This window comes from Pelophylax lessonae (genome assembly GCF_965119305.1).
Source record: "Pelophylax lessonae genome assembly, chromosome: 1".
NCBI lineage: Eukaryota > Metazoa > Chordata > Amphibia > Anura > Ranidae > Pelophylax > Pelophylax lessonae.
In genome coordinates, this window is record NC_138768.1 from 66,991,181 (window position 1) to 67,013,990 (window position 22,810).

The 22,810-nt window shown below is 44.4% G+C and overlaps 1 protein-coding gene across 1 annotated transcript in view; it reads left to right on the forward strand.

The window, feature by feature from the left end:
- The window catches only part of SEC11C (SEC11 homolog C, signal peptidase complex subunit), a 79,104-nt gene extending 59,236 nt beyond the window's left edge, over positions 1–19,868 (forward strand). The window contains exons 5-6 of the mRNA XM_082243465.1: positions 9,712–9,769; positions 19,564–19,868. Of these exons, the coding sequence (XP_082099591.1) occupies positions 9,712–9,769; positions 19,564–19,617 (112 nt within the window). The 3' untranslated portion in view covers positions 19,618–19,868. The remainder of the gene's footprint in view (positions 1–9,711; positions 9,770–19,563) is intronic.
- Positions 19,869–22,810: the final 2,942 nt, after the last annotated feature.

The following is a 22,810-nucleotide window of genomic DNA, read 5'->3' on the forward strand; positions in this document are numbered from 1 at the left end:
GGCCATCTTGCCCTCACTTGACTTCCTGCCCAGCCATCGGCTGGACCAGATCGCTTCTCGGTTTACCGACCACTCTGGTAAACCCGGAAACAACCTATAAAAGTGATCCTGTGGAGAATCTGCCGCTGGGATCACTTTTATTGGAAAGCTGGCCGCCTAGCAAAAAAAGATACCGGGGTTATCCTGGTATTTAACAGAAAAAAAAAAAAACATGACATATATTTACAGTTAGATGATTGTAAAAAGAAATAAAAGTTTTAACATTTTTTTCTTTTTTTAGCTAGGCAAATTAGTCATAGAGGAATTTGAGTTAATCAGTACATACTGCGACTACTAAATTTGGTCTGGGCACCTATATATTAGTAACCACCACCCTGCTGCTCGTCTCCCCCCCCAAAAAGAGATTTCTTTCCAGTGTATTTTTAGTGCATTTAGGTGCGTTTTTGATGAGTTTTATTGCGTTCCAGTACAGTTCAGTGCAGAAAAATTACAGCATGTTCTACTTTTTTTTCCTGGAACAGAAACACACTGAAACTGACTGCACTGGTGTGAACTATGCCATTGAAAACCATATAACCTACTATCCATGGGTTTCTTGGTGCAGAAAAAAAAACTGTCCCTAAAAGTAGAATTAAACCCTCCTATCCTTTACAGCCAAGGAAGCTGCTTCTGTTTGATCTGAAACTGCCATGGTGTTGCAACATGTGATCATTTATGACACCAGCTGTTTGATGGTTTGACAGTTTGGTTGAGGACACAAGCAGATGTGACACTTAGAAATCCCGGCATTCCAGGAATATAACCGTTTTTCTTTTTGTATACAAACTTTTTTATTAGGGGGAAAAAATTGTGGTACAAAAGCATATATTAACAGTGAGATAAACAACAATAAACAATAGTCATTGTTACAGAAAGTATGTATAAGTTCTTACGTCAGATATAATTAAACAACAGGATCAAGAAAAAATAAGACTTTGTATGAGTGGTACCGAGTAGCGGACCTATGACAATTTCAATAATACTGCATAAAGCAGTAAATATTCAAGAGTATATAGAGAACATATCGTTAAGTACAAAATGACTACAAATTACCAACTACATCTTTCACATTCACGTCGTATAGATAATTTGTGATTAGGAACCCATCGGTGGAAATAGAATGTTAGAGTGATCAAACCAAGGTTCCCTTTTGTTATCATAGAATTTTGTTGCATTATAAATTACATGGAAATTTTTTTTCCATTTGGTTAATCGAATAGAGTCTAGCCCATGGGTGTTCAACCTTTTGGATTCTCTGGGCCACATTGAGTGTAGAGAAATTTTCTCGGGCCGCATATAAAATATATACTATAGTTAAGGTATATAAGTAAAAAAATGCCGCCCGCAGTAATTTAACACAACTAGAGGATGAGCAAATGAAATGGAATCAGTATACAGAGGTTTACTTCTTCTGAGAGATATGATTTGAAGTGGTCATGGTAGTAGTAGTCAGAAACCCTGCACATGCTCACCCCCTTCCGAGGCAGCCTCTGCCTACCGTTAGTTGGAAGCCTCTGTTGCCATGCCCCCGACCCGACTTCTTCCTTCACAGCAAAAAATAAATAAATTGTCGAGGGTCAGTGGGCCGCATTGCCTGCGGTTCCGGGCTGCAAGCTGAAAGAGAAACTCATAATGAGCTAGTATGCATCACATACTAGCTCATTATGAAATACTTACCTTAGAACGAGCCCCCTCCGTGCCGCCCGCTTACCTCTATGACGGGCGACATGTCCAGTCGCCCTTCTTCCGGGATCACTGCAGAGCGCATGCGCCGTTCCTTCAGAGCGCATGCGCCAGTGACGTCACTGGCTGCATGTAAGGTAAATATCTCCTAAACGGTACATGTTTAGGAGATATTTACAGTACCTATAGGTAAGCCTTATCATAGACTTACCTATAGGTAAAAGTGTCAGAGGAGGGTTTACTTCTCTTTAATTGGGCCTGGGGGAACAAAGAGAATTTCCAATTTACTGCAATCAGCCAATGTATGGCAGCACATATAGTGTGAATAAGTCTCATCTGAGGAACAGACAAACCAGGTATCGTAGTGAATAAAAGACAATTGGGGAGAGTGAGGTTTATTTGCCTGTTAAGCCCCATACACACACGCAGATCGTCATACAAATGTTTGTCTTTTCTCCCCGGGATGTCGGTGTCTGTTGAAAAGTGCAAAGACAGCACAAGGACAGCACAAGAATTTTGTCCGCAGACTTCAGCTGACTGCAGAAGTGATGTCATGTAATGGTTAACTTTCCCTGTGTTTTTTATTTTCTGAGCATGCCCAGTCTTGCAAATCTGCGGTCTGTCGGCTGATTTCTGTACTGACAGGCAAACAATTGTCCGTTCTGGTGTCCGCAGACAAAAATTTTCATGTTTGCAAGAAAGACTCTTGTCCGCGGATTGTGTGCAGACAGCTGTCGGAGGCACCATACTAACACGCATACAATCGGCAGATCTTTCGTCCGCCGACGTTTGTATGACGACGATCTGCGTGTGTGTATGGGGCTTTAAAGATTTTGGAGGCAAAACTATAACTGTTTTTCTAAACTGTTAAATTGATGGGTTTATTTCTGCTTTATGATTTACTGCTGTTCAGGGCTTCAGCAAAATGGCGGCCTCCAGCAAGAAGAAACGGGAGCAATGCTGGAGGCAGTTTGCAGCACACACTAATTTGGTAGCATAATTATTATTGTGGAATGGATGTTCCTTGCTAAAGAACATTCTTTTTTATCAAGTTGTTATGGGTAAAGTTCCACTTTAACATGCAGGATGGAGGTTCCCAGACAAGCTGTTTCTCCCATACAGAAAGACGGATTTAAAAAGAAAAAATGTCTTAGCTAAGAAGTTCTGGCCAGCAGATACAACCTGGCTTGGGACTGAATATGTGGTTAATAATACAGGAAGCAGAGAAGGAGGACGTTACACAGCACAGGCTTCAGTGAGTTTCATGAAATCTGATTGCAGTGGATTACAGAACTGAGGTTATGGCTTCACACTATTGTAATATAGGAATGCTTGGAACTCTCCATTTAGGTGTCATTCTTAATAATGATACTACAGTTTTTGCAGTACAGGCCTGCATTGCAGCGCACCTCAACATACTGTACAGTACACTCGTGTGCTGCACTGAAAAAAAAAAAAAAGTTGCTGGTCCGGTTTAGATGCCCTTGCGATGTGTTGGCAGCCTATTGTAAATAATTGGGCTTCCTAAAGGAGAAATACAGTAATCCCCCGCTACATCGCGGTTCAGTTTTTGCGGTCCCGGTAATTCACGTTTTTTTTTGTAATGTTATTTTACTATATAAATCATTAAAAATGAAAGATTTTTGTGTTTTTCATAGCTCTTGCTCTGTCTCTAAGTATCTTTTATGTGTTTAAATGAGTTTCTATTGTTTTAAAAGTGTGTTTTAAAGACCTTAAAATGCTTTTACACGTACAGTGACAGTAAAAAAAATCATGCCTACAATGCATTTTAATAGGGTTTTTCTATTTCGCGGAATTTCACTTTTCGCGGCTGGGTCCGGAACGTAACCCCCGCAATGGAGGGGGGTTTACTGTACAGCCAAAGCTCATTTGACTGTACTTCTGTGGACCTGCTGTTGGCTGACGTCACAGAGCCATATGGTTCCGCCCACGTGCCTGGACTGGCACCTGGGTCAGCCTCTCAGCCAGACGCTTAGAGCCTGAGCCGATGGCTCCCACCCCCTCCACAACACATCGCTCTAGTGAGTGTGGGGGGGGGGGTGGTGGGCGGGACAGAGCAGATAGCTGGTTACTGACAGTCACCAGCTCACTGCTCAGGGAGCTGTGAAAACTGAGCAATCTGCGTTGTTTGATCTCTCGGTTCTCATTGTTAGAGCCAGCAGGGAACCGTTGCTGCATCCACCTAGGTAAGTATGATTCCCAATAAAAGAAAATCCATACTTCTCTATTAAAGCTAAATTCTAGGAATTCAGCCACTTTGTGAAAACTGAATGCACACTATGCGTTTAGTCCAACTAGGTGAATGACACCTCCTGGACTTCTCTCTATTTGCATTTGACAGGTTTATTGTTCTGCCTGAGAGACCCTCCAGAATCTGAGAGGAGAGAAACGCACAGCAGCGATGCCAGCCCCTCCCCTCTGTTGCCCATTGTCAGTGCCAAGAATTATACCCCATCGTTGTTGTTAGTGGCAGGAATGATGCCCCATCGTTGTTGTCAGTGGGAGGAACAGTGTCCCATCGTTGGTGTCAGTGGGTGGAATAGTTTCCCATCAATGTCCTGCTGCTGGAATCAATGGGAGAAATAGTGCCCCATCGTTGGTGTCAGTGGCAGGAATGATGCCCCATCGTTGGTGTCAGTGGCAGGAATGATGCCCCATCGTTGGTGTCAGTGGCAGGAATGATGCCCCATCGTTGGGTGTCAGTGGCAGGAATGGTGCCCCATCGTTGTTGTCAGTGGCAGGAATGATGCCCCATCGTTGTCAGTTCCAGGAATTATGCCCCATCCTTGGTGTCAGTGGCAGGAATGATGCCCCATCGTTGGTGTCAGTGGCAGGAATGATGCCCCATCGTTGGTGTCAGTGGCAGGAATGATGCCCCATCCTTGGTGTCAGTGGCAGGAATGATGCCCCATCGTTGTCAGTTCCAGGAATGATGCCCCATCGTTGGTGTCAGTGGCAGGAATGATGCCCCATCGTTGGTGTCAGTGGCAGGAATGATGCCCCATCGTTGGTGTCAGTGGCAGGAATGATGCCCCATCCTTGGTGTCAGTGGCAGGAATGATGCCCCATCGTTGTCAGTTCCAGGAATTATGCCCCATCGTTGGTGTCAATGGCAGGTATGATGCCCCATCGTTGGTGTCAGTGTGAGGAACGGTGTCCCATCGTTGGTGTCAGTGGGCAGAATAGTTTCCCACCATTGGTGTCAAGCAGAGAAACTATGTCCTGCCACTGACCTAAATGGGAGAAATGGTGCCCCATTATTGGTGTCAGTGACAGGAATTATGCCCCATTGTTGGTGTCGGTTAGTGCCCAAAGGGCCAAATAAAAACAAGCAAAGGGCTGCAGTTTGGAGACGGCTGCCCTAATCACATGCAGCCCCTCAGATGAGTGCTTACATGCAAACAGCAGTAGCTATGGCCATTCATTTGTATAGAGCACAGATCTTTTCACTGCATTTCTAATACAAAGTGTGCATTGAGCTGAATTTTCTGACACAGATTCTTGTGGGGGAGAAGCTATTTACCCATCTCAATGAGATCCTAAAGCTGACCATACAGTAGCAGAATTTGGTTTGAACGCGCTTATTTTAAGAACGTTCACTCAATTTTCTACTTGTTAGTTGGGTCATGTTGACATCCATTTTTGGCCGTAGTGAAGACAATTTGAAGGAGCAAGATGAAAATTTTTTCTCAAACAAATTGAGTTTGTAATTTTCATTCGGGTAATAACACTAATTGCAAAATCAAATGTTAATAGCAAACAAAATTTTGAAATAATGTGGAATGTATTGAGAATTTTTCTACAAATAATCCTACGAACATTTGTTCAAAAATCTACTGGTGTATAGCCAACTTAAGCCTTTGGATTGTTAGGATGGTTAATTAGCACTTTTTAGAATTCTTCAACATGTTATCTCACTACAGGTTTATTGTAAAGGGAAATCGATTTATTTTAATGTATTTTATATGTTTTATAATAGGAAAATAAAAAAGGAAAATAATAGGAAAATAAAAAAGGAAAATCATGTACTATCTTATATCCAGTAAATATAATAATAAAAAAAAAAAATCATTGCCTGTGGTTTGCTTGAATACTGGAATAGTAGCTGGCAAAGTTCACATAATTTCTGTAATCCCAAGAAAACCCAACGCTCACAGACGGGGTTAAACAAGAGACTTTGGTTATTTGTCGCCATGGCCATCGGGAAACGGTTTTACAAATCACATTTCTTTGATGGAGGCGGCAATGAAAAAAAGCAGCCTTGGACTAGAATGAGTATATAAATCACGCACGAACAGACGGCGCTCGGGTTTTGGAAAGACAATTTCGTGGCTTGTGCATAGAGGCTCCAGAGAGAATTGCTTAGTGGGAAAAGGGCAGCAAAGAAGCGCAAGAGCTTTTTAACTGGCACCTTATAAAACTATTTTGATGTAACACCCCCCAGGCTGTAAGCTAAGTAGCAATATGATCTAAAGAAAAGACAAAACTATGCAATTAGACTCACAGCGCCGTATTCTTCTCGCTTATATGGTGAAAATTACTAGCTGGAAGTCCTGTGGGAAATTGTTAAGTGGCGTTACATTGATATTGCATGGCGTTTCCACCTGGCTTGATGAAAGATCATTATAGTTTCTGTTCTGGAATACATGTGAACTTAAAGCACACCTTAACAATTTGGCATCTTTCCAGGCTGAATTGAAAAGAAAATCTTAAATTGTATACTGAGAACACAGTTTGCCGTTCGAGATCTGCTGTGTTGGTAGACAGGCATTGCTGTTGAAGAGAACCATGCCATCCAGCCCCCTCAATTTCACCTGTTGCTGGCAACCCTGTATTCCAAAACGGGGGTCTTCAAGCTTGTCAGTACAAGGGCCACATCATATAGTTTTTTAAATATTCGTGAGCCAAAATAATTGTTTTTTTAATTAATTAAATTTGAATGAATGAATATGTTATACTTGGAGCTTTCACAGAAGGTGATCAGAGACTGCGGTCATGACACAGGAGATGGTCAGAGACTGCGGACGTGACACAGGAGATGGTCAGAGACTGCGGACGTGACACAGGAGATGGTCAGAGACTGCGGACGTGACACAGGAGATGGTCAGAGACTGCGGCCATGACACAAGAGATGGTCAGAGACTGCGGACGTGACACAGGAGATGGTCAGAGACTGCGGACGTGACACAGGAGATGGTCAGAGACTGCGGACATGACACAGGAGATGGTCAGGGACTGCGGACATGACACAGGAGATGGTCAGAGACTGCGGACGTGACACTGGAGATGGTCAGGGACTGCGGACGTGACACAGGAGATGGTCAGGGACTGCGAACGTGACACAGGAGATGGTCAGGGACTGCGGACATGACACAGGAGATGGTCAGGGACTGAGGACCTGACACAGGAGCTGCTCAGGGACTGCGGACATGACATAGGAGATGGTCAGAGACTGAGGACATGCTAAAGAATTTGTTGGAAACTAGGGACGTGTATCAGGATACATTTATAGACTGGAAACACATTACATGAGGCTGCTAGAAATCACTGCTAGAATTAAACAGTAGGGAAATACAGATTGGTGTCTTCTGGGGCCCTCAGTGCCACACACAAAGGGCCACAGGTTGGGTACCAGGGCAATAGAGCCTCCATCAAACCCCCCTCTCCTTACATCAGAGCCCCCCCCCCCCCCATATTTTTACATGAGAACAAGTTGGTCAGAGACTGCGGACATGACACAGGAGATTCAGATAAACAGCAGCGTTCAAAAGTGTGTTATTTCCAAAATAGTCCTCCAGTGAGATATAATAGACACTGTGGTAAGAGATCGATAGATCCACCACCAAGGGAACCTAACATGCAGCCTTTTACCAGATGCAAATGGATTATACAGCAGCAGTCAGAATAAACATGTATCAGCGCAAATCTCAAAGCATGTTCCAAGAGAAATGAGAGGGCAAATCATTACACAGACATCTTTCAAAATGTTTATTAAAAACAAAATCTGCAAACAGGGTACACATACTTTCTCTTATAAAATATGAAATGGGGTGGAGGGGTAAGTGAGACCTCAAACTCCCCAATAGTAGAGGTACTCACTGAGAAGGGGGAATGGGAAGAAGGGAGGTTATCTGGATTTTTGGGTACCGATAACTTGATAATTTAATATAGCTAGAGTAGCATTTATTAAAAATAATTTTATTAAATATAAAGCAATAACAAATATTGAATTTACATCAATCGATATAAATAACACAACAATTGACACAGTGAGTGTCTACTAAAATTGACTTGAAGTGTGAAGAGTAGTCGGAAAATATCTACACAATTTTCTCTACATGTTTCGCGGACTAGGCCGCTTCTTCAGGAGAATGTAATATACATGTTGCTACTAGAGTCTATAAATGAAATGAGAAATAAATAAAACAAAAAACATATCTCTTGGTGATTCTGCTCCTCCTCTGGTGTGTTCATGCCCTATAGTGACCACCTCTCCCCATACACAGTATAAAGATTGTCCATGTTCTGGTTATATATGTTTTTTTTTTTTTGATTTATTTCTCATCTCTCACTTACCCCTCCACCCCATTTCATACTAACATTTCCTGGAAGTTGGTACCATTTCTTTCATTCATTACTTTAGGCACCCAATACCCTTCTCTTATAAAATAGGCATGAAAGATGGAAAATATGTGGTGTAAACTTGTTTCCAACAGAGAAAATGGCCGACCTCCAATAGTGAACAACACCAGCGTCATGTGGCTGAGGAGCCAGCCAGCCACAGGCACTATACCAGTGAGCCAGATAATTCAGCCATATTTGAGAGAGGGCATATTAGTCGCTGAGACGCGTTCTCATGCCTCAGCTCTGAGGAAGGGAGCATGCCTCCCGAAACACGTCAGCTGTCCTAATATAGGGACATGTTCTTTCCGCATCGAGGTGGACTCATTTTATGTGATTTTTGCTCTTCGTGTTTGTGAGTATGTTTTTGGCATTTTAATAAATATTTTAAAGGTGTCCAAGGGTAATGCAATAGGTGTTTGCGCCTCCTTTCTTTTATGTGTTTAGTTTCTGGAGTTTCCTCATCTGAGGAGAGCAGTATGCCTAAAATTCCCATTGGAGTGCGCACTTGGGTCATTCAGTTGTTTGAAGAATTGCGTTCTCATTATTGGCTAACCTAAAAATTGTTATTTCAATAACCAAAAGGTAGAATAAGTAGCTTGTAAGTTGAAAGCCACAATACTCCCTCCGTTAAAGAGGAGTTCCGCCTTGAGAAAAAAAAAAATTAAAAGTCAGCAGCTACAGTGTATGTGTGTGTGTGTGTGTATGTATGTATATGTGTATAATATATATATATACACTTATCTGTCCAAGGAGCCCGCAATGTCAGCACCCCAGCCGATTTTCAGATCGGCTGCCGCCGCCATTCTTTCTAAGGGAAACCAGCAGTGAAGCCTTTCAGCTTCACAGCTGGTTCCCTACTGCGCATGTGCGAAGCGCGCAGCACATTCTCATAGGCTTGGCAGCGGGGGAAGGAGGAGGACGGAACTTTCGGTGGACGGCGCCGCGGCAATGTCTCCCGGAAGTAGGGAAGGGTACCCCATTCCCCCCTCTCCCAAATGTGGCACTGGAGGGGGGGGGGAGCAAATGAGTGGATATTGTACTTTTGGGTGGAACTCCGCTTTAAGCAACAAAATACAGCACACAGATGAAATGCATTAGTAAGAGATGTTTGTAGTCCATTGACCATTCAGCCCTGAGATGTATACAGCTCTGTCACATACCACAGCCCTGTCTGGCAGGGGAGAAAAGCTGATATATGCTTGTTGAGGGGTTTATTTAGACAGGAATTGGAAGGGGCTCAACCTAACACTGAAAAATACAAAACTTCTTTAATTTAAAAAAAAAAAAAAAGTCATCCGCTTTCAAAAAATAAAAAATCTGATTTGTTTTTATTCTTAATTTCAGGTTTTTGCCATATGTCGGAATGGTAACTATCGTGATGAATGATTATCCCAAGTTCAAGGTAAGCAGAACATAATTTTTTCTTACAGCGGATCTATACGCTCTCCTTATCTTTATCCGTCCCCTCCCCCCACCCCTGCTGAAGACAAAGCCCCACGTATATACTGTAGGTAATTATCAAGAGATAACATAACATTTTTTTTTTTTTCCTTTTATACTGGAAGTTGTTGGTACCACTAGGGCAGTGATGGTGAACCTTGGCATCCCGGATGTTTTGGAACTACATTTCCCATGATGCTCAACTACACTGTAGAGTGCATGAGCATCATGGGAAATGTAGTTCCAAAACATCAGGGGTGCCAAGGTTCACTATCACTGCACTAGAACTTCCAAACTGAACTTTGTTTAACCACTTGTCGCCCGCCCGCCGTGTATATACTGCTGCAGTGTGGCTCTATTGCACGAAACAATGTTTCTGTACTTCGTTTTGTTTAATCGCTACTAGATGGCGCAATCGCGATGTGACGGGCTTACAGCTACCCGCAATAGTTCCTGGGAGAGGCAGAACAGCGATCTGCCTATGTAAACAAGGCAGATTGCAGTTCTTATAGGGAGGAAGACAGAGATCTTGTGTTCCTGCTAAGCAGGAACACGGATGTCTGTCTTCCTCCAGTCAGAGCAACCTCCAAACAGCAAGCACCCCCTAGGGACACACTTAACCCTTTGATCGCCCCTGATGTTAACCCCTTCCCTGCCAGTGTCATTAGTGCAGTGACCGTGCATATTTTTAGCACTGATCACTGTTAGTGGCACTGATCCCCAAAAAGTGTTAAAAGAGTCAGTGTCTGATTTGTCCACCGCAATATCGCAGTCCTGCTATAAGTCGCTGATCGCTGCCATTCCTATTAAAAATAAAAAAATCCCATAGTTTGCAGTGACGGTGCATATTTTTAGCACTGATCACTGTATTAGTGCCACTGGTCCCCAAAAAGTGTCAGATGTCCGATTTGTCCGCCGCAATGTCGCAGTCCCGCTAAAAATAGCTTAACGCTGCCATTAGTAGTAAAAAAAATAAATGCATAAGAATGCTATAAAAATATTACATTATTTGTAGACGCTATAACTATTTGCGCAAATTAATCAATTTACACTTTTTTCAAAATTGTCGCTCTTTTTTTTTTGTTTATAGCGCAAAAAAGAAAAACCGCAGAGGTGATCAAATACCACTAAAAGAAAGCTCTATTTGTGGGAAAAAAAGGACATAAATTTTATTTGGGTACAGCGTTGCATGACTGCACAATTGTCAGTTAAAGAAACGCAATGCCGTATCGCAAAAAATAGCCTGGTCATGAAGGGGTTAAAACCTTACGGTTCAAAAATGGTTAATAAATGGGGACACACTTTGCTAACATCGCTTAAAGCTCAACTTCGGGAAAATGTAACCTTGTCCCTTGCAATGGGGCTGTGCCCGTACTGCAAGGGTTAATTGCTTGCTTAGGTCTAGGCTAGGGAGCAATAGAAAAAATGTACTTACCTGATCCTCCGCTAGACTGCTCCTGTGAGGTTTTTCTCCCCCATGCTCCAGTGGTCTAGGATCTTGACATCCAGCCCCGAGGGACAGTTTACCTCTGGAAAATGGGGGAGCAACATCTGCCGGGGGGCGGGGAATCAGATATGTAAATGATTCTCCTCTTCCCTGGACTAAATGAGCAGTTAACCCTTGCAGTGCTGGCACATCCAAACTGCAAGGGATAATTTTACATTTTCCTGAAGTTGAGCTTTAAAGTGTTTGAGTGGGCAAAATGAGAATAAAAAATGTATAAGACAAAGGGGCGGGTTTTTTGCAAAAGAAGGCAAAAGAAACCCCCCTTGCTCTATTTACGAACGTACAGAGAATACAGTCTATTGCAAAATGGTGGTCATCTGCATATTCAGGTTTCCTGCATGTCATAGATCTAGTGCAGTGCTACAGTTCTACTTAATACACTTTTTAGCTACCCCTTTCTTCTGGCTTCACAGTCTCCCAGATATCTAAATGCAAGAAGTGTTTCATGGACTTCCCAGTCATGTGATCACTGGGTCACAGTGATGATGTAATCAGGAGCCCATCCAACCCAGTTCCCTATCTTTGTGTGACCAGTAGCTAGCTGTAATAGCTCTGTCACAGTGCTGGGTGTGGGCACTCCCAATACAAAACAGCAAAGTCAGCCATACTCAATGTGGCAGCCATGGGGAATGATTGAGACATTTGAAGGGAAGGGCAAATCCTATCATTGTGGTGTTAGAATTGTAATAATCAGTGGTAGTGTTAATTATTGAGGTGTATCTAAAGCCATACACTTTTTAGTTTTTAATGGGGTAGAGAAGGGTTAATTTATTTATTTTTTTTCCCCCTTTTCACATTTTCCACTTTCAACTTTCCTCATGTTTACAGAGCTGCATAGCTCAAACTAAAATTTCCACACATTAGTGAATGAGTCATAGCAGTGACTTCTCCCTCTCTCCTCCCCTTTTTAAAAAAAGCCCTTTTTCTTTCGTTCATTAACGGACACAGCTCCTGATCTTCTTAACCATTGGGTTATACTGCCCCCCTACAGGAGTAGGACACTAGGCAGAAAAAAGTCTGGCTACGCCTATAGGCAGTCCCAGGGGTATACTACCTCTCTCTGCTTTAGGTACTCAGTTTTTTTCTGCCTAGTCGGGAGTAAGGACCTAGTACCTTGCTGGGATCTCAGGTCCTGGCATTTTTTTTTTTTTCTTAGATAGAATTTTTTCTCCTGTGAGATCTTCAATTAACTGCCGGACTGGGCGATTGGGCGATGGGCTGGATAATCTAGATCCAGTGGTCACCCCAGTCTGGCCATCGAGTGCGCGCAGACCTCAGCTCCGCGCTAGGTCGGCCGCGCCATGGCCCCAAGGGACGGGGGCTGGCCTGCGAGTTAAACGCCTCTCGAGGTCGCATACGATCGGGTCTCGGCCCGAGTCACAGCTTTCACAGCTTTTCCTGGTCCCCCCTGCCTTTGCTGAGCTGGCGGACCAGTTGGTTCAGGGGCTGCAGTTTATCTGTGATGCCTCTTTGGATGCGGCCCCTATTCGCTAGGCTCTCTGTTTCAGCAGTGGCCCTTCGGCATATTTTTTGGCTCAAATGCTGGCCTGACTGATTTTCTTTTCAAGGAGATCGCCTGTTTGGATCTACCCTGGATCACATCATTAAGGGTCTCACGGGGGGGGGGGGGGGAGTACCTTTCTTCCGCTACTAAAGGCACAGACCCTCGTCGTAGACATGAGCCATCCTTCTCGGCTCATAAGAAGTTTTTTCGTCCTTTAGAGGTGACTGAGAAGGGATCAAAGCCTTTCAGGGCCTCCTCCTCTTGGTGTGGCAAGTCGAGAGCAGGCTTATCCAAAACCGCAGACAAGGCTCCTCCAGCATGAAGGTGCGCCCTCACCCGTATCGAGGGTGGGGGGGACGTCTTCACTAGTTTCCGGAAACGTGGACTTCCCTGGTACAAGACAAGTGAGTCCACGAAGTCATACAGTCCGGCTACAAGAGTTTCGATCTTATCACCCCACCCCCACCCCACCCTGCCCGTCGAGGTTCTTTCCTTCCAACTTGCGCCTGCCTCCGGACCGCTTACAGAGTCTGTTTGGGGCTGTAGAAGATCTGTTACTTCAAGGGGTGATTGTCCCGGTTCCAACTTCAGTTGCTGAATTGCTTTGTCCATTGGAGTCCATTCGCACGTTTTCAGGGTTTTTACTCAAACCTTTTTACAGTTCCCAGGAAGGAAGGCAAGGTGCATCTAATCCTGGACCTCAAGGCGCTGAATTGCTTTGTGCAGGTGCAGGAATTCAGAATTAAATACATTCGCACGGTGGTGGCATCCCTGCATCAGGGGGATATTCTTGCCTCTATGGACATCAAAGATGCTTACCTTCACATTCAAATATGTGCCAGTCAGCAGCGCTTCCTCCACTTTGCCGTGGGAGAGGAGCATTATTAGTTTGTGGCATTACCCTTTAGTCTCACCTCTGCTCCTCGGTTCTTCACAAAAGTGTTAGCCTTGGTGCTAGCATTGTTACGCCAACGGGGGATCACGGTACTGGGCTACTTGGATGACCTCCTTCTGCGAGCGGAGTCTCCTACTGCTCTGGTGGAAAACCTGGAAATCGCCATATGAACTCTTAGAGAGTTCAGCTGGATTCTGAATTTTCAGAAGTCTGCTCTGGTTCCATCCACAAATCTGGACTATCTGGGTCTGACTCTGGACTTTGCCTCAGCCAGAGTGCTCCTTCCCCTGGACAAACTCCAGAAACTGCGGTTTGTCTCCTACTGTCCCAGCAGATTGTCATCTCTCCGGACTTGCATGCGGGTACTGGGCCTGATGGGGTCTACCTTTTGAGGCGTTTGCACAGTTCCATACAAGGTCCCTGCAAAGGAAGATTCTGGCCAAATGGGACAGGACTCTGCAGTCTCTGGACAATCAGATCCAGTTCAGCCGGGGAACGAAAGAGTCCCTGATATGAAGGCTTAGTTCTCAAGCGCTTCGGCTGGGCAAATCCTTCCTCCCCTTGTATTGGACAGGGGTCACCACGGATGCCAGCCTGTCTGGATAGGGTGGCGTCCTTGGCATAGATTCCACTCAGGGGGTCTGGACACTGGAAGAGTCCGGACTACCGATCATTGTCTTGGACCTCAGAGCGATCAGACTATACCTGGAACATTTGACGGATTGTCTTCAGGGATGTCCAGTGCGCATTCAATTGGACAATGCCACCGCCGTGGCTTATGTCAATCACCGGGGGGGGGGGCACAAAAAGTGTCCTGGCAGCTCTGGGGGTAGCCGGCATTCTAAGGTTGGCAGAACGGTTCGTTCCAGCCCTGTCCACCGTACACATTTCTGGGGTGGAAAACTGACAGGCGGATTATCTGTCGGCAGGCGTTGGACCAAGGGGAGTGGTCTCTTCATCCGAAGGTGTTTCATCAGTTGTGTCTCCAGCGGTGCATCCCTGAGGTGAATCTGTTGGCATCCTGGCTCAACAGAAAGGTGCAGAGGTTTGTGGCTCGGTCATGGGATCCTCTGGCGGACGCCACAGATGCGCTGGTGGCCCCTTGGGGTCAGTATCGTCTGATTTACGCCTTTCCTCCTCTAAAGCGTCTGCCAAGACTTTTAGGCAGGATCGAGGCAGAAGGGATTCCAGTCATCTTAATCGCCCCGGACTGGCCTCGCCGGGCTTGGTACGCCCATCTGGTGTGGCTGGTCACCGGCGTTCCTTGGAAGCTTCCTCTCAGAGAGGATCTGCTGTCCCAAGGATCAATCTTCCATCCAGCTTTACAGTCGCTGGCTTTGATGGCTTGGCTGTTGAATGCCAGGTGCTGATGGTCTGAGTCGGAGATTCCAACGCTGTTAAAAGCTAGGAAATCTACTTCTAGGAAGATCTACCATCGTACGTGAAAGAGGTACATTGTGTGATGTCTCTTGGGGTTCATCCTCATTCTTTTTCAGTGGCTCGGATCTTGACCTTCCTTCAATGGGGGTATGAGCAGAAACTGGCCTTCAGTACTGTCAAGGGCCAGGTGTCGGCCTTAGTCGTTCTTTCAATGGCCCTTGGCCACACACTCCCTGGTGCATACTTTTCTTCAGGGAGTTTGGCACTTGGTTCCTCCAGTGCGGTCTCTGTTACCGCCTTGGGACCTCAATTTGGTGCTCTCAGTCCTCCAGAAGCCTCCCTTTGGGAATCTTCGGGAGATTCCCCTGCTTATGCTGTCCCAGAAGGTGGCCTTTTTGGTGGCTTTCACCTCTGCGTGCAGGGTGTCAGAATTGGTGGCCTTATCCTGTCATTCACCTTACTTGGTGGTTCACAGAGATAAGATGTTTCTTCACCCCTGTCAGGCGTTCCTAGCAAAGGTTACCTCTGATTTTCATTTGAATGAAGGCATTGTGTTGCCTTCCTTATGTCTCAGGCCATAACATCTGAAGGAAATTGCTTTGCATGCCCTGGATGTGGTCCAGGCGATTAGGGTGTAACTGGCAGCTGTGGAGTCTTTTAGGAAATCAGACTCACTATTTGTGCTTGCGGATGGGCCCCGGAAAGGGTTGTCCGCTTCCTCTGCGACCATTTCCAGATGGATCAGACAGATGGTGATTCAGGCCTATTCCATCAATGGTCAGCTTCCTCCTTTCCCTGTCAAGGCGCATTCTACTCAGGCACTCAAGTGCCTCCTGGGCCTTCTATCATCAGGAGTCACTGACGCAGGTCAGGCCACCTGGTCATCGGTGCACAGTTTCACAAAGTTCTATAAAATGGATGTGTTGGCATCTGCGGATGCTTCTTTTGGCCACAAAGTTTGCAGGCTGCTGTTTAGAGGACCTGGTCCTCTTTGAGGGTGTATTGTTGTTTTCAGGTGGGCTCCAGTTGTTTTGGTTGAGCTCCTGTTTACCTGGTTGGCTATAGTTTAGCCTTGGGAATTTATTTTTCGCTGTTCCCACCCCTCATGTTTAACACTGCTTTGGGATGTCCCAATGGTTAAGATTAGAAGCTGTCTCCATCAATGAACGAAAGAGAAAATTGGATTTTTGACCGTAAAATCCATTTCTCTGATGTTCATTGACGGACACAGCACCCACCCCTCTGCAGAATTGTAATTCTTCTGACACTGCTTGTAAAAAAAAAACTGAGTACCTATAGCAGAGAGGGAGTATACCCCCTGGGACTGCCCACAGGCGTTGCCAGACATTTTCTTCTGCCTACTGTCCTACTCCTGTAGGGGGCAGTATATAACCCAATGGTTAAGGAGATCAGGAGCTGTGTCTGTCAGTGAACATAAGAGAAATTGATTTTACGGTAAGTCAAAAATCCCATTGTTCTGGCAGTGGGGGTAGGAGGGGTGGAAATGGGTGAAGATCCACTGTAACATTTTGGAATTATTCCAGAATAATAGCCAGTCGTACATTTTAACTGATGCTTCTTTAATGGTCAAACAGCGGAAATACACACACTATATTTTTAAAAGTATTGGGACGCCTGCCTTTACACACACATGAACTTTAAGGGCATCCCAGTCTTAGTCCGTAGGGTTCAATATTGAGTTGGCCCACCCTTTGCAAGGTCCATAAAGACATGGATGAGCGAGTTTGGGGTGGAGTAACTTGACTGGCCTGCACAGAGTTCTGACCTCAACCCGATGGAACACCTTTGGGATGAATTTGAGCAGGAACTGAGAGCCAGGCCTTCTTTGGGATGAATTTGAGCAGGAACTGAGAGCCAGGCCTTCTCGCCCAACATCAGTGCCTGACCTCACAAATGCACTTCTTGAAGAATGGCCAATCATTCCCATAGACACACTCCTAAACCTTGTGGACAGCCTTCTCTGAAGAGTTGAAGCTTTTATAGCTACAAAGGGTGGGCCAACTCAATATTGAGCCCTACGGACTAAGACTGGGATCCCATTAAAGCTCATATGCGTGTAAAGGCAGGCGTCCCAATACTTTTGACAATATAGTTTGTGGGAGCTTTTTTTTACCTGCTAAATGATTAGTATTTCTGTCCATCCAGTCCTGGAATTTTCGCAGTTGTGGCACACAGTGCAGTCCTGTCTGAAAGGGATCTGATTTTTATCTGCTTCATTCAGTAAATCTTCCAGATTTTTGTCCCTCGCCCAGCCTGTGATTGGACATTGAAAGGGAAGCAGCAGACTGAGGAGCTCGTCGCTATCAGTTTGCTCCTCTTATCAGCATGCTCCTACAGCACATGAAATTACTGGATCCTTGTATTGCTTACCCTCTCCCAGTCTGAGCTTTGCTATGGTTTAAGGCTAGGTTTACACCTTTTTAGGGTTTTTTTTTTCCCGTGAGTTTTTAGAAGCACAGAAATGTACGACAATTGATTTAACATGGTTTCCTACAGGTCCCATTCACAAAAGCAGTTTTCTGCAGTGCAGTTTTGGAAGAAGTGCAGAGACTTTTTTTTTTTTTCATGCAGGAAAGTGCGTTTTTGGTCCATAGATTTCAATGAAAGCACATAAACACATATTCATGGTTTTTGGTCGGGTTTTGTGTTTTAACAGCCACTCTCCTACAAAAATAAAAATGTATAAAGCAGAAAATGCATCAAAAATGTGGTTAAAAAACACCTGAAAAGCATACGCACAGGTGTGAACCTAGCCCAAGACATAAAATGTTGGTGATTGTATTAAAAAAAAAAAAAACATGGTGTATGAATATATTCAGAACAACTAAATCGCCCAAGCGCTCACTCCGATGGGAATGATAAGCGTGCCACTCTCCTCAGGCGGTGAACTCCAAGAAATATACACATGAAAGAGAAAAGGAGGCGCAAACACCTAGTGCATTACCCTTGGACACCTTTTAAGAAGTTTATTAACCACTTGCCGACTGCCGCACCACTATATACTGCGGCAGTCAGCCTCTCCTGGGCAAAGTGACGTATTGGTACGTCACTCGCCCACGAGCCTGTAGGGGGCGAGTGCGTGCCGCCGGCAGCGCACTCCCGCCCCGCTGGCAGCAGGCTCCTGCCCCCGCTCGTTTACTGACATCCCTGCGCGTGTGACCGGCGGCTCCGATGTCCGCCGGCCACTTGTGATCTTCCTCAGGAGAGGGAGAAAGACAGACGGCTGATGTAAACGCAGCCGTCTGTCATTCTCCCTTAGATCATGACAGAGGCTATGCGATCCTGCTATGTAGGATCGTATGTCTCTGTGATGATCTAACAAGCCACGCCCCCTGACAGTTAGAATCACGCCCCTAGGTAAACACTTAACACCTTGATCACCAATAAAGTTAACCCCTTCCCTGCCAGTGTCATTATTACAGTAACAGTGCATATTTATAGCACTGATTACTGTAGTAATGTAGCTGGTACCCCCAAAAATGTCAGTCAGGGGTCCGATCTGTCCGCCGCAATGTCTTAGTTCCGCAAAAAAAACGCAGATCGTCGCCGCCATTACTAGTTAAAAAAAAAAAAAAAAACCAATAAAAAATGACATAAATCTTTCCCGTAGTTAGTTATAACTTTTGCCCAAAACAAATACGCTTATTGTGATTTTTTTTTTTTTTACCAAAAATATGTAGCAGAAAACAAATTGGCCTAAAATGTTAAGATTTTGATTTTCACATATTTTTTTTTTTTTTTTTGAGAATTTCATATAAAAAAGTGTGAAAAATATTGTGTTTTTTTTTTTTTTTTTTTTCAAAATTGTTGCTTTTTTTTGTTTATAGCGCAAAAAATAAAAATCGCACAGGTGATCAAATACCACCAAAAGAAAGCTCTGTTTGTGGGAAAAAAAGGACGTCAATTTCATTTTGGTACGGTGTCGCACGACCGCGCAATTGTCCGTTAAAGTCACGCAGTGCCGAATCGCAAAATAGGGCCTGATCTTTGAGCAGCCAAATCCTCCGGGGCTTAAGTGGTTAAAATGCCAAAAACATATTCACAGACATGAAGAGCATAAATCGCATGGAATGAGTCCACCACATGTGGAAACGAACATGTCCCTGTATTCGGGTGTCAAGGGGGAATGCACTAGGTGTTAGCGCCTCCTTTTCTCTTCAATACTTTTTATTATTTTTCCAATAAAAAGGAAGTATACAAAACATAGTGGGGTTGAAGCGTGAATACAATCGTCTCCCTTGCACAGAAAAAAAGGTAAAAAAGGGAATGAATTGTATAAAGAGGAAGTAAGAGCAAGTGGGAGTCAAATTTCCCAACTTTGGTTACATGCAATAAAATTAATCAGCTTACGTATCTTCAATATTAGAATCAATGCATTCCTGGAGTTTTTTTTTTTTATATAAATTTGTGACATTTTTAAATATCCGATATTTTTATTTCTGTTTTCAGTACGCGGTTTTGGCAATCATGGGAGCTTTTGTACTTTTAAAACGTGAATCTTAACCTTTGAAGTCGGCGTTCACAGGATGAAGAAAGGAATCACTGTATTTAATATATTCCATGGATTTTTATTTCTGTAACAGAATAATGCAATTGTGCCATCCATCACTGACCTGTACAGTAAATGTCGGAAGTCATTCTTACTGCTATTTATTTTACTGTTAGGGGGTTTTCGTTTGTACATCGAATCATGTCCGATTTTATGGCAACGTGCTTTTCTAATAATGTGAGCCAATAAAATGCTGAAACACCGAGAGCTTTGGTGATTATTATTACATTGTCGTGTCTGTGGAAGCATTTACTGAGGGTATGATAACCATGCAGTTAGTTCAGGGCTTGACAAATTTGCCTGAAATCTAGGAGCCAGCTAAAAAAGTTAGGAGCCAGTTTTTTTTTTAAACTAACAACCAAGCTTTATTTAATAAAACGGATACTAAATTTACAAATAAATACGACTAGAACTCCACTCTCTTCTATAGCGCAATTGGATGGAAACAGACTGTCTGTCTCTTTCCATCCGATGCCATCTGATCCGATCCACGGGATGGATAGAAAATAGAACCACCATCCGTCTGTTTTTGGCGGACAGGATCAGATGGCGGCAGATTACTGCTCCATAGAGGAGAATGAAGGGTCCGATCAGGTCTGCCTGAAAAACTGACAGGCGGACCTGATCAGACAGCCCATGTGAAAGGGGCCTTCGGCTGTGGCACGGCGATGAGGAAAAAAAAAAAAAAAAAAGATATATATATATATATATATATATATATATATATATATATATATATATATATATATATATAATTTTTTTTTTTTAATAATAAGGATTAAGAATTGGAAAAAGAAAAAATTATTATTTATTTTTTTTACATTTAAAAAATAAATTAATAATAATAACCACACTCCCTGTCCACTTACCTTTAAGCAAAGGTAACTGGACAGAGAGATGAAGCCTTAAAAAACTTCCCTCTCATTTCCTCTTTGGAAGGAGATGGGAAGGCATTGAGAACATGCATTACTCCCGGCCACCACAAGAGGGCGCAAGTTCCCCTAGCCTCTCATCTCACAGAAGAAGGCCGAAAAGCCGGGGCCTCAATTTTTGGACGGCGCGGAAGTCCGTGCACTCGAGGAGAAGGTGGGGGGCGCAAAAGGGACAGGACACCTCCTGCAGGGCACCCCAGGCACCAGGTCGCTAATTCTAGTCGCAAATGCGACCTGGCGCCCAGGTTTGTCGAGCCCTGAGTTAGTTCTTCACTTGCAGAGAAACAAAAACCCGGACATCAGAAGAGAGCTTTGTGTTTACATCAGGGCTTGACAAACCCCAGGTCGCCATGGCGACAAGAAGTTGTGTCCTGGCGCCCTAATGCTCCCCCCCCCCAAACTATGTATCTCGGAGTTTGCGTGCCCATCTCCGGGCCCAGGACCGGCATAGGGAATGGGGGTGAGGGGGAGGGAGGAGAGCTTATTCGCTCTCCTCCCCTTATAGTTGTTGACGCAAAAGTGACGTCACTTCCAGGTCCCCAATGACAGTTTTGCCTGGGAAAGAATGTAATGTATTGTGATGTGTATTGCATTACATTCAGTGGAGCACACTTTTTTAATTGTAAAAAATTTAAGTTACTCCCAAGCACATAACCCCCCCACCACAAAAAAAATGAGCCCCAACCACACATTTATGCACATACAAATGTAAATGCACGCAGCGGGATGCCTACACCTGAAAACCTTGATTGCGATACACGTTATATTTTGCCACACATGTCAGAATGAGAGCAATAAATCTAGCACCAGACCTTCTTCGTAAAGCTAAACTGATGACCTATAAAGGGCGTTTTTGAAGCGTCCCCTAAGGAAAATATAGAGTACTGACATGTTTAAGGTTTGATATGTTGATTATCTTCTTGCTCGGTACAACCTTGGCTTTTATATTTTACCAAAACATTGGGTAATTTATTGCGTTTTTGTGCCCCTGAAAATTAACTTTTAATGTGTTTTTTTTTTTTTTTTTTTCTTTTAACTGAAATTTTGGGTTTTCGAGACCTTTGTGGTAATATTGTGTGACATAAAAAATTGGAACTACCACGGTTTTATTCTCTAGGGCACGGGTGTCAAACACATGGCCCGTGGGCCAAATCCGGCCCGTCAGGCCTTGTCAAGTTGCCCGCGCAGCGGCCGGCTGCCATCCAAGTGTTTCCATCACTGTTCCTTCTGCTATCACGTCAGGTCTCCCAGGCAACAAGAGTAAACCTTTCCCGCTCTATTCCCTTCAGTCCCGCAAGCGGCGCCGGCTTTGTGTGAGCTGAGTGCATGCGCGTCCGTCTCCTAGGCAACAAAGGTAAACATTTCCTGTGCTCTCTCTCCTCCTCAGTCCCTTCAGCGGTGCCGGCTTTGTGAGCTTAGCGCATGTGCGGCCAGTCCGGCATAGCTGTCAGTGGAGGAGGCTCCTAACAGCTCTGGTGGCTGTGTTTCTTTTCCATCCAGGGCGCTGCATCCTGAGGCTGGGCTTTTGGGGACTTGCTTTATCCAATAGTGGCAATGAAGAGAGGGTATGTTGTAAAAGCCTTTGTACATCTTGCATATAAGTGTGGTTGGTGGGAGAGATGTTGCCCAATGTGCATAGCATACTCCTGAACCCTACACTCTGTAAATGGTGCGCACCCCTGAACTCTGCACTCTCTACACAGCGCACCCCTGAACTTTGTAATCTGTACATAGGGCACCCCTAAACTCTGCACGTAGCACACTCCTAAACTCTGCACGTAGCACACTCCTAAACTCTGCACTATGCGCATAGCGCACCCCTGAAGTCTGCACTCTGTATGTAGCGTACTCCTAAACTCAGCACTCTGTACATAGCACACCCCCTGAACCCTTCACTGTGTACATAGCGCACCCCTGAACTCTGCACTCTGTAAGTAACACTTGCACTCTGTATGTATCGTGACCTAGATACAAGCGGCCCTTTGAAGGAAACCATATTGCTAATGCGGCCCGCGATTAAATCGAGTTTGACACCCCTGCTCTAGGGTGTCTGCCTTCAGAAAATATAGAATGATTGGGGGTTTAAATAATCTTCAGGCCCAAAATTATTTTTTAAATGTGTGCTAAAAAAAAATGGCTCTGGCTGTAAAAGAGTTAAAGGGGAATTTCACCTTCGGGTACATGGTCCACCCGTAAGATTTGTTCGTTAAAAAAA